This window comes from Cariama cristata, unplaced genomic scaffold (assembly GCF_000690535.1).
Source record: "Cariama cristata isolate BGI_N322 unplaced genomic scaffold, ASM69053v1 scaffold19349, whole genome shotgun sequence".
NCBI classification, from domain to species: Eukaryota; Metazoa; Chordata; class Aves; order Cariamiformes; family Cariamidae; genus Cariama; species Cariama cristata.
In genome coordinates this window covers 5759-17465 of record NW_009636525.1, presented here as the reverse complement: position 1 = coordinate 17465, position 11707 = coordinate 5759, and the positions used below count along the sequence as shown (strand labels likewise).

At 37.0% G+C, this 11707-nt stretch overlaps 1 protein-coding gene across 1 annotated transcript; it reads left to right on the top strand.

Annotated features, from left to right (window-relative positions):
• Positions 1–1257: 1257 nt before the first annotated feature.
• On the top strand, positions 1258–10236 carry LOC104167638 (chromosome unknown open reading frame, human C3orf14). Its single transcript, XM_009707949.1, has 4 exons — positions 1258–1333; positions 2084–2207; positions 6968–7042; positions 9748–10236. The coding sequence occupies exons 1-4, from the start codon at positions 1281–1283 to the stop codon at positions 9889–9891; spliced, it is 396 nt and encodes a 131-aa protein (XP_009706251.1). The 5' UTR covers positions 1258–1280; the 3' UTR covers positions 9892–10236.
• Positions 10237–11707: the final 1471 nt, after the last annotated feature.

Sequence of the window (11707 nt, the reverse complement as noted above, 5' to 3'; positions counted from 1 at the left end):
TCACGCCTTGGCAGCCGCCCAGGGAAGCTGCGTGTGAAACGGTCGCCCCGTGGTGCTGCGGGTGGAGGATGCTCTCGATGGGTGCTTGTTTATTGCTACTGTTCGTAAGCTAGGATCCCCTGTGAGAAAAGAGGTGTGTGCGCTTTAGTTTCTCCTGTTGCCAGTAAAGGCGTTGCCTGATGCGCAGAGATCTGGCCTGGTCTCGCAAGCAGCGTGAATTTCCCCTGCTGAGGGAAGAGCACAGAGGGGATGTGCTCCTTATTAAATGAAGGAGAAGCATTAGCGATAGGCCAGTTGCATGGAAGTATTTTTCAGAGTATGGTGAAACAGGCATCCCTAGAAAATGGCCTCTGCTGAAGTTAGCGGGCACGTGCAAATAACTTGTTTCAAAGTTACGTGTGAATGTGTTGACAGAGACGAGGCCTTGCCTAATGTTCTCAAATCTCGATGAGATCTTTTAGTTCTCCCACCTTTCACCATTGTGAATATGTGATGGATTCTTTTCTTCAATTTTAGTTAATGTGACAATAATGCAGTCACCTTTGAGGTGAAATAATATTAGACTAAAACGGTTTCAGTCTTCTGAAAAGTTCTGTAGGATCTTGATTTGCATGCAGTGGGCAGTTGATCTTCATAGCTCAAAAAAAATCAGTAAGATGTAAATAGTTTAAGCTGTGTATTCCATCATGTGCTGTGTTACAGTACTGAAGAGCTGAACTCAAGAAATTTTCACTTAATTTTTCAAGCTCTCAAAATTTAAACTGGTTTAGTAGCTTAATTTATTTAGTTTAATCATGCCAGTACTTAAACACAGATTCCTATGAACCAGGCACTGTATCTGTGAGAGGTAGTTATAAATGATATTTACAAGTATAACTTTGTGTTCAGACATAACAGAAGCCAGAAATCACTCATGTGAACAGGAATACACAAGTTATGCAAGAACATAGTTTGCATATATGGTTGTAAGCACCTGAGACTTGAAAAAACTTAATGCTAAATCGGAAACTTGAAAGTCAAATTTTCATTCTGTCATAAATTATTAGACTACAGTAAGATTTTCCTAAAACATATTGTGAACATTGGTAGCGTGCATAATGTAACAGCGTCTTGTGGCAGGTTTTGCGTAGATAGCTGATACATAAATATCATACGTGCAACTTTTTTAACACGGAATTGTTTAGTACTGAAAAGTGTATGTTCATTTATGTCTTTGAAAGATTTTAATTTTACTTGGTTTTCCTCCTCTAGAGTGACAAAACTGGGGCAAACAACTGAAAATGTCATCCTATTTGGCTCAGGAGGTTCACCTTGCTAGACGACATGAAGAAATGTAAGTAACTGTTTCGGCGCTGTGGCCCACCTGACAGCGGTTTGTGTTGTGGTCTTGCGAGACCTCCCTCACTGCACACGACCGTCCTGTGAACAGTGAATCCGAGCTCTGTACAGAGCATAGTGGTATTTCAACAAGGGGTTGCTGTTCCAGGAGGTGGCACTCTTCCTTCATGAACTATTGCAATTAGCATCCTTGCTTGCCGTTGAGGGTATTTAGGTTGATGAGGTTTTTGACTTCCAATGGTGGTACTGATTTAAGATCTCCATTGTTAAACTCCTGTCACCATTAAATTGCTATTTGGGGAAGGTAATTGGATCCTCTCATTCTGTGCCTCAATTACAGAATTGCTTCTTTGTTGCCCTGTAAACTCGAATTGTGAAGCCAATGCGGTAATGATTCAGAAAAAATCTCCTTTTCTTATAACAACTCGTACTTGCCAATGAGCAAGAGTGTACTGATCAAGTCACCCCAACTGTCACCGTTTAAGGTCACCCTGTCTTTCCTGTTCTGGGAGATTCAGTGCTTCTAAACACCTTAGCATATGAGGACTGCTGGTTGCAATGTTATAGCTTCATACAAGCACAGCAGGTGGTGTCTGCCTGTACCTTTTCCCTCCCCCAGCACACCCACCCCACAGCCGGCTTAATTAGCCCCATAGTTTTGAGAAAACTGGGTAAGGTAAAAAGGTTATTTTCTAGCTCCTGAGCAAAATGTTCTACCCACTTAGCAAAATGTTTTCCTTTGTAGACTGTCTCAGAGATCAGAGCTGCTACAGCAGATGGAGACTTATCTAGGAGACAAAAAGACTAAAAAGACATGGCAAACTCAAGCAGCTGATGCAGCTCATAAAAGGAATGCAGCACTTTTAAATGTAAGTTTCTGCAACTACCAGGAACCGCATTGAAATGTCATGGTTATGTAGCTTAAAGAATTTTTAAAAAAGTGTTTGCTCTATAGTTATCATTTGAATTCTCCTATATACAGTTCCCTTTTCTGGAACTTGACCAAAAGTATTAAATGACAATTAAATTATCTGATGGCATCAGTACCTATTTCCCGTGCCCTTCTTATATGAGCCTCATGGTGGCAGCTGCTACTATTTTTTATTTTTTTTTTAAGTACATGTAGAGATGTAACGCATGCTATTACATGTCTGCTTAAGAGGACTTAAGAGTCTGACAAGACTCACAGCACCTCTACACTTTGATTCAAGATACGGGGGTATGTTTGGAAATAGGGCTGACCAGCCTATAATGCTTTTAGTCCAGGGTAGGAACTACTTTCCCATTATGGTTGTGTGAAGTTGTGGAAGAAGTTTTCAGTTTAATGTGTTTTTTTTTTTAAGGAGGTGTAGAGTGACTTCAAGAATCTTACTTGCAAGTCTGTAAAAGCAGTGTCTGATGTTTCTGGCTCTTCCAAGTGGTGATACTGTTGATAATGTTAACAGCTGGTTTACCTGTTGTCATATTTAGGTAAGATTTGTGCTTCCGAGGTAAATTCAGCAGTTTGAGAGTGGTCTGTTAAAAAGATCTGGGTTTGATAGCAGGGACTGGCGTGCTAAAACCTCTTCTGGACCCCCTAGCTTAGGCATCTGAGTTTGAAGAGATTGCACTTGACCACTGACATGAGCATGCATTCAAAAAATGTTTGTCTGTTGTTCAGGAAACAGCAGAAAACTGTACCTCTTGCGCATTTTCTTTAAACTCTTACTTATTAAGGATCCATATTGCATGTATTGTTTTTATTGAAACAATAAGTGTTACTCTAGAAAATTATAAGATTAATTTGTGTCACTGGAAATTTTTTGTTTCTTCATGCAGAGCCTGGTTAAGATTTAAAATGTTCACATTTCGGGTGGGTGTAATTCTATTGCAGGCCTTCTTTGTATTTAAATGGAAGTTATATTTAGGGAGTGGCAGACAAGGCAGAACAGTTAATTGGGTATGCCTTCTGAACTATTCTGTGACAAGGAAGATTTTTTTCTTCTTGGACTCTGGTAAACTGGTGCATTCTGGGCTGGGGCAGTCAGACCGCTCTGTATTGAGTATAGATAAGTGTAAGTACTTCAGTGGGAGTCTGGGGAGAAGTGGATGGTTTGTTTATTTTTTCCCGTAGTTCAGGCTCCATTGATTTAGTAATTTCAGCCATTATGACTCCCATCTTCCATATGCATTTTATAATAGATTTTTATTTAATAAATATAGATTTTTATAAATTTTTTGTATTTTATAAATGCATTCTCAGTTTACATATACAGGTGAGCATAATAAATGCAGGGTATATTTCTGCATACCGAAAGCTTGTTGTATTGGAAATGTTAACAATAGCTCAGACATATACAGAGTGTAAATATTTTTGCAGTTAAACAGATATTTGCCATCTTCTGTCACATCCTCAAAATTGTTCCTTTCAAGTGTCAAAAATGTTGGTGTTTGTACGGAAAAAAAGCAAAAACATATGTATCAAAACAAATTCTGTTGCAAGATAAAGTAGCATAAATCAGTTTAAATCTATTAATTTTATACTAGTTTTAACAGACATGCAGTCCTGCAGATGCTTTCTGATAACAGAAGAAAACAGGAAAAAAAAAAAATCTATGCAGAATAATATATGAGAAGCTTGAAAACAAGACTGATTAATGTGCCAGCTTCAGAATATTGTTCCTGATACCAGGCACTGTACATTTCACAGTTACCATGTGGAGAGTTGTTGATTTGGCCTACTCAAAAATACATGGACATGATGAAGTGTTATTTTTTTATTTGCATTTCTGGTTTTCTGCATGTAAGCAAAATCAGTTGTTTTCAGTATGTGATCATAGCAAAAGACGTTTTTCTTTCTCTGTGCTAGTAGATATTTATGCACAGGAAAACATTTCAAAATTATTTTCTAATCAGTGGGAAGCAAGGAACTAAACATTTTTTTTAATTGAAATTTTAACATTATAAGCACTTGTTCAGCACTTTAACATAATTATCAGAGTATTTTCCGTGATGTCTTTAGAGGAGGACTGCAGATTAGGGAAATCTCTATCATTTGGTACTTCTATAATGTTGTTGTAATAGAAGCAGAAATTAGGCTAGTATTTATAGTCTAATTTATTACATTTGTCAGTAATGTTTCTTGTGTTTAGAAATATGTATTACTGTGCAACAACTTATAACATGAAATAGAAAATAAAGAATATGCTATATAGTAATTAGTACAGGGAAGGTAGTTTAGACCAAATTTGCTTTCCTTCACAGGCATGTAATTCTAGAATTATTTAAGTGGGATTCTGCCAGACTGATATCAATATAAGTGACAGCTGAATCTGGTCCCCTAAAAGTGATGCATTTGTCATGCATTCCATTTTACCTCTGGGGAAGGGTCTTGAATTGTTTTTGTTCCAGTCCTTGTGGTTTTAAGGGAAGCGTAAGATGCTCTCTTTTTTCAGTACTGTGGCATACTAGATTTGCTGTTTTTTCCAAAGAAGTTTACGCTGCTGATGTATTTATTTTTATATTGACGATGGGGATTTCTTTTTCATGCAAAGCTCACCAGTTGTATAGACACACAAGAAGTGCCCATCTAATCTTTTAGTAGTTCCAGTTATTTTCTAAACATACTACACCTTCCAGCAAAAATTTCTTTCACTGTCTGTCATTAAATCAGTATTCTGAATGACAATAGACTGCACAACATACAAACTAGACTGAGCAACGAAAAGACACATCCACTATCTAGGCTATGCCAAAGTGACCTTCTCTACTAAACATATATGCACAACGGCTGCCTCCTTTCTTGCCTGAAAGACACTCATTTCCTATCACCATAAACATTCCAGTGACTTCGCTGAGTATATAAAGGAATAATGATCTTGATTGATATTCTTCCTTCCTATGAAAATTCCTACAGGAATTAGGAAGAAGGAATTGGACAGGAGGAAAATGCTATGGAGGAATATGAAGTGAACATTACCTATTGATCCTTCTTGTCAGTATGGTGATAACTTCTCCAGACTTGGTCTGAGCTGTACTGCTATGAGCTTCATTTGGTGCTATTTGTGGTGTATCTGTTCCAAGTACATGCAGCAGAGAAATTCCTTGCTTAGGTTACTTGAGTCTGTGTTGGCCTCTGTTATTTTGACATTGTGACTTCAAATGGCTTCCATCTTTGCTCATATTCCCCCTTTATGTTTATCCCGTTAGCCTTTTCTCACCTGAAAGGGGGCGGCCACTTGCTACTTCGGAGGATTTGGATAAATCTGAGACTTCGTTTGCTCTTTCTCAGGCATCCTTTAGCTTTCTACAAGGCTATGCACTTTCCTGTAGAAAAGGGAGAACAGTTTTGCTTGGGTTAGGTTTGTAATTATGCACAAGAGAATACAGCCATGCTGTAAAAGGAATTAATGAAATAAAATAAGATGAACACTGTAAATTGAACGAACTGAGTGTACCTGTATCACTAAGTTGAACTTCAACTAACAGTAAGGCTGTTTTTTGCTCTTATTAATCACACTCTACTGAATTAGAATCGTATTTTTTTCAAACTAAACTTGAGTCGAGCACTGTTTGCTTATTGATGTATTCGGATTGGCTATTATTCAATACAAGTAATTGTATTTGATCTCTCTTGTCGACATGCTTCTCCAGAATCTCACTCTTCTTTTCAGCGGCAGTGGTGCTGAATATTTGGGAAGTCCCTTTGGGGAATTTCCTCTCTCATTTAGTTTTTCTGTTGTACTCTTCACACCCGCTCTCTGCTCCCAACTCTGCCATCTGCTATACTTTCTTTCTCCCTCCACTCTGTTCAGCTTTGGCTTCTTCACACCCCACTCCCACGTCCCTTTCTGTCTCTCTTCATCTGCCCACCACTCAATCTCTTCAATGTTTGGGTATGGAACTAAGCCCACAAGAACGGGTCAGAACTTTAAAGGGGGAGGGCGATTAGTTGGGGGGGGGATGTTTTGATTTGTTTGTTGCTGTTGTTTTTTTGGTTGTTTCTTTTTTAAAAAATCTGTTTAGGCCTTTGTGAATCCAGCACACATCCACTGGACAAGCAGAAACCCAAATACTGATTTTTTTGTAAGAAAGCTATGTGAGGTGCATTGTCATCCAAGTTTGTCTGGTGAACAGCTTGCTGCAGCTCTACATTTTTGTGCACATGTTATGCATGCATATTAGCAAGTCATCTTTGTCTTGAGAAGTAAAGATCTTGCACATAATTTGCCTAGTTACTTTACAGTTACAGTAGCTAGAATACATACTTCAGTCTTCCTGCAGCACAGAGAAAATCATTCTGTTCCTCTCTATTTTCTTCAGTTTTGTAGAACACAGTTCAACTAATTTACCCTAGTGTCCAGAGAGAATAACAGTGTTTTACAGCAAGAGTCTTAGGTGGTTGTGAATTTTTTTTCTCGTATCAAGAAGGTACAGCAAATGTAATTACGACTAACCACCTGCATTTTCTAAATACAAGTTGGATTTCAAAGCGACTGAACAGAAAGATTTGAACTTCAGTGTTATTATTTGAATGCTGTTTAGCTGTAATGAGTTTATTTAGTTAATTTAAATGTCTTTATGTGAGTGTGCGTGTTCTTTTTAAAATACCCAGTGTTTGTTTTTAAAATGTACTTTGCCTGTGTTTTAGGATATAGCAGCAGCACAAAAAAAGCTGCAAGAAAGAGTGTATTTACTTCCACATCCTGATACTGTTAAGTTAGAAGTAAGTCCTAGAACTCTGTATTTTCATTTGCTGTTTACCAAATATTTGCTCCCCCCCCACCACCCCGAAGCATGTTCTTAAAGTGAAAATAATTGATTTTAAAATCCAGTGACTGGTATAGCCGAAGGCCTGTGTACTGTGTAGCAAGCTGAACTTAAATTCTGGGGCAAGGTCCCTAGATTCTGGAGCATTCTGGTGGAAATATTTAGCAGCTTTCAGATCTATACAAACTTCTGTTTAAAAATGAAGTCAAATATAAAAATGAATATCATGAATATCAGAAGATTACAGTGTTTATTATGTCAGAGCTATTTAGTTTGTTTTATATGGTCATCCTGTTTTCAGTTTGCCACAGATTGTTATCTTTACATTTCAGGGTCAACAGTTTATCAACATGAACAGAGAAATTTTCACTTCTCATAGTTATTTTATGGTTGTATGGGAGCTTATGAAAAGTACTGCTGCAGCAGGAACACTTGATTTTTACTTCTCAACCTGTAGTCTCTAAAACATTATTGAAAGATAAAAATTTTGAACAGAGAGTTATTCCGAGAAGTAAATATTATCCTGATATAACGTAACATGTTCAGTTCCCTAGTCTCAAGACTGTTTTATCAGTATTACCCAGTGATGAATGAATGATGAGGACAGAAACAGTCCTGGGAACAGGAATTGAAGCACAGTTCTTCCTGTGCAAACTAAACATCTTAACCAGAAGGCCACTGAGTCAGATTCCCACTTGTGTTTCTTGCACCAGTGGTTTGTGGGTTCTTTGTTGTATGGTGACATAGTTTCCCCAGGCATAGTAGCACAGAGTTTGCGTGCTAGGGCACTGTCAAAGGAGGGGAAAGGTACAGATTTGCGTGCTGTCAGCCTGTGGAGAGGTGTATTGTACATTAGTTTCACCCCTGCTGGGAAAGTGTTGTAATGCTTAGGCTATTACTTAAATGAGAGGCATCACTTCTTGTTCTGGTTACTGTTAAAAGTTTTTGTCATTGCATCTTGTAAATAGCCTCCTATGACTGTGACAGGGTGCACACTGAATATGCCCATTCAGTGATTTTAATTTTCTTTTTAGATATTTTTAGGCAAAAGGGTACCTTTTTCCTAGATGCCTGTACATCTTGAATAATGCTAAGAAAGATGCCGAGCTACTAATATTGAACCTATTTTGACTGTGTTCAAAAGTAGTTTGAGACTCCTCAAGGACTTTCAAGGCACCTCGAGAGTTGTTTGGATCAGTTTTGGACTGCTTCTCCCTCCGTCCTGTGTTAGGTGTTAAGCTGCTTGCAGCATGTAGACCAAAGTCCACACAAACTGGAGAATGCAGAGCAATTGCTTATGGTTGCAGAGATGTCTATACTCTGCAGCAGCAGTTGAATTTGAGAGAGAACAGAGTTGCTATTTGAAGGAGAAGATCTTATTTCAGCCTTTTTTATACTTCTCTAGAAGAGAGCTATAAATACTGGAAAAAGAAAACTTTCTTTCATGGTACAAAATTCTTGTGCATGCTTTGTTCCAAAACACTTCTGAGCATATTTCACTCAGCCATATATGTGTCTGTATTAATATACTTTGAAAGTTATGGCTATAATGGATCCCCAGCTTGCTGAGTCGGAGTAGTTTTGTGTGACAGCACATATGCTTGTCAAAAAAGATTCTTTGAGTAAATCTGTTGGAGAAAATATTTTTGTAAATCTGCAAGAACCATAGTTATATCTGAGTTACATGTAAGGATCAAAATGATTAGCCAGAAATCTACTACTCTGCAGGGAGATGTTCAGTTTTGTGGTATGCTGCTTCTACATTATGCACTTAAACAAGTAAAGAAAAAAAGGCTTAATACATATGTACCATAAATGTTTTCTTCTACAAAATTACTTTTTTATGAATGGACATCAGTGTCTAAAAATACACATTGGTGGATGGATTAAAGTGTTGGCTTAATACAGCTCTTTGATCACATTACTTTGTGGGAAAAAAAGATACATAACACTTAAAATTTTCTTCCAAATACTACAAACAACAAAGTTATCTTTAGGATACCAACACAAAAATGATGAATGGTATGTCCATTCCACAGATAAAAAAGAAGTTAGATTTATTACTCAGAGGCACAGAGTAATGCAGAGAAAGGGTTAGATAATCCACAGTGATTTTTCTAGACCACAGGGTAAGTATACAGGGTTTTTTTTTATTCATTTATTTGTGATCCAAATACTGGAGCAAATTAATTCATCAGCGATTTATCATGTCTAAAATTTTACTCAAATATTTTGAACTACATTACTGTGAAATTTTCTAGGATAACCAATTTAGTTATCACTTTTTGTTTATAACATTAAACAATTTTTTTTGCACTTCAGAATTAAATTCCACTAACATACATGCTTCAATATAAAAGCTGCTTTTGGAAAAGTTTATTATCATGGGAAATATTTTATTGAAGGTACTTTGAGGGTCTAAACTAATCTATTGCTTACCACAAGAGGGCACATTCAGTCATTTCAGTTCACGCTGCAGAATGAAATCTTTCCAGACTGATACTTTTGCATCATACAAGAGATTGGAAATTTCATTGTTGTTCTTTTCTGAATTGCTTCACTCGTAAGGCAAGATTTATTAATGCATTGCATATCTATATTGTTTTTAAACAAGCTGACGCAGATTTTGAAATTGTTTATTTTTTCTTATGTCTTTCTCAGACTCTCTATTGGGCATCAATAAAAGAATCTCTTCCCAAGTGGGAACAGTTTCTTTTAGGAAGAGCAGAAGTTCCTATTGGTTTTAAGAAAATGAAAACTACAAAACAGAACATAAGCTACCCAGAAGAAGATTCACAAACATAAACACGCTAGTTTCATTTTGGTTTGTAATTTACGGCTTAAGCAGACAAGATCTTCCAGATCAGGCAACAGAGTATCATGCCATTAAATTGTAATGTAAATCATTTAAATGAAAATTAACTATATTGGATAATTTGCTTCCATTGCTGCGTTGTGAACAATTCTTTATTTTTATTCTGTATTAGAGAAGCCATCTTCAAAGGGGCTTTTAGGATCAAAAGTGAGAAACACCAGTGTCTAGAAACTCACCAAGGCAATTGCTTTTTTAGTAGGAGAAGAGTTTTAGGTTATTTTTAATCCTCTGCTTCTACATATAAGTGCGATAAGTAAAGACAGACTCATGCATTATCTTTCTTCGCTGCAGTCATCTGTGCTGTATGCTTCTGTGGATGAGGGAGAAAGGAGGAATTTGCTGTTAACAGGAAAGGCAGGCTGTTTGCATCAGAGTAGCCTTGGTTTAGCACCAGGAATCTGTCTTAAAACTTTCCTGAGAGCAGTTCTAGAAGGAACACCTTGAATTTCTGCATTGTTTTCCCTAATTTTTGTCATTGCCAATTTCATCGCTTCTGCGCCTCACTCCGGTAACCACTGCTGCTTTTCCCAACCTACTGCTGCCTACTTTGTATTTCCTGTCTAATGGGTGGCTAAAGACAAGAAAAAGAAAACAAATCTCTAGGGATTTTTGCTACTTCTAGGCTGCTCTTAATACTGTTTTCTTTCTGTTGACATAATCTACAGGTGAGAACTTCTGCTTAGGCATGAAAAGTTTGAAAGAACCAAATTGAAAGGTAGCTGGCAGTGACTGTCTAAGAGCCAAGCATATATAAAAGCTGAGGAGGTAGTATTTTGATTTTCGGCCGTTGAACAGCTCCTCAGCTTGCTCCTACAGAGGTGCGGTATCAGTGAGTTTTGATTGTACAGTGGGCTAACTTGGTATGAAAATTTCACCGCTCTAGTGCAGTGGGTTTTAAAGTATCAGTTCAGTGGAAGGTGCTTCCAGGTGTGTGACTTAGCCTGCAGAAATTTAATCCTTCCTCAGCAAAGGAAGCCTAGGGAAAAAAAAAAAAAAAATTTTTAAATTAAGAACCTGGACTTGAGTCAATATATTGTTAAAATTTAATCTTATATCCAACAACATACTTCCACCCCTAACCTGGAAGTAGGAGAAAAAAATTTTACCTCCGACAGGGTTTGAGGAAACAAAAATGTAATGATTACAAATTTTGCTAGACTACTAGTGAACTGATCTGTGCATCCCCATGCCACAGAGAGATGTACCATACTATTAAAAAAAATTTATGTAGAATGAAGAATCACGCAATAAAATCAAAACTTCAGCTGCAGTATAAAATTGTTGTATGTTTTCAATGGGAATATTAAGAGTTCATTTAAAACTTTGTCTATTGAAATGTCCATTAAACTGATAAGTTTTTACAGAAACTGCCATCTTAGAATTATCCTGTTGAGTGGGTGTTGGTGTTTGTAACAATAACGTTGTTTTCATAATATGTGATGGCAGATTAGCACGCTTCTCTGCAGTGTTGTTAACAGTTGTAATTAAGGAATAAACAGTAAAGGGTGTCAGTCTGATGACAATTTCATCTATAGTGTCACAATACAAAATGTCACAAAATATTAGAACTGTTATATAACTACAAAAATATCAAATTAGGCTTTCATCTTACAAGCAGAAAGCTTTAAAAAAAAAACCCAAACCCTGGCATAGAGACCATTGCAATTTTATACCTACTCAGTGTTCTGTCACAAAGACAACTTGGTAATATTTTCTTTAAAATCACAATGTGGTTCTCAATCTGAT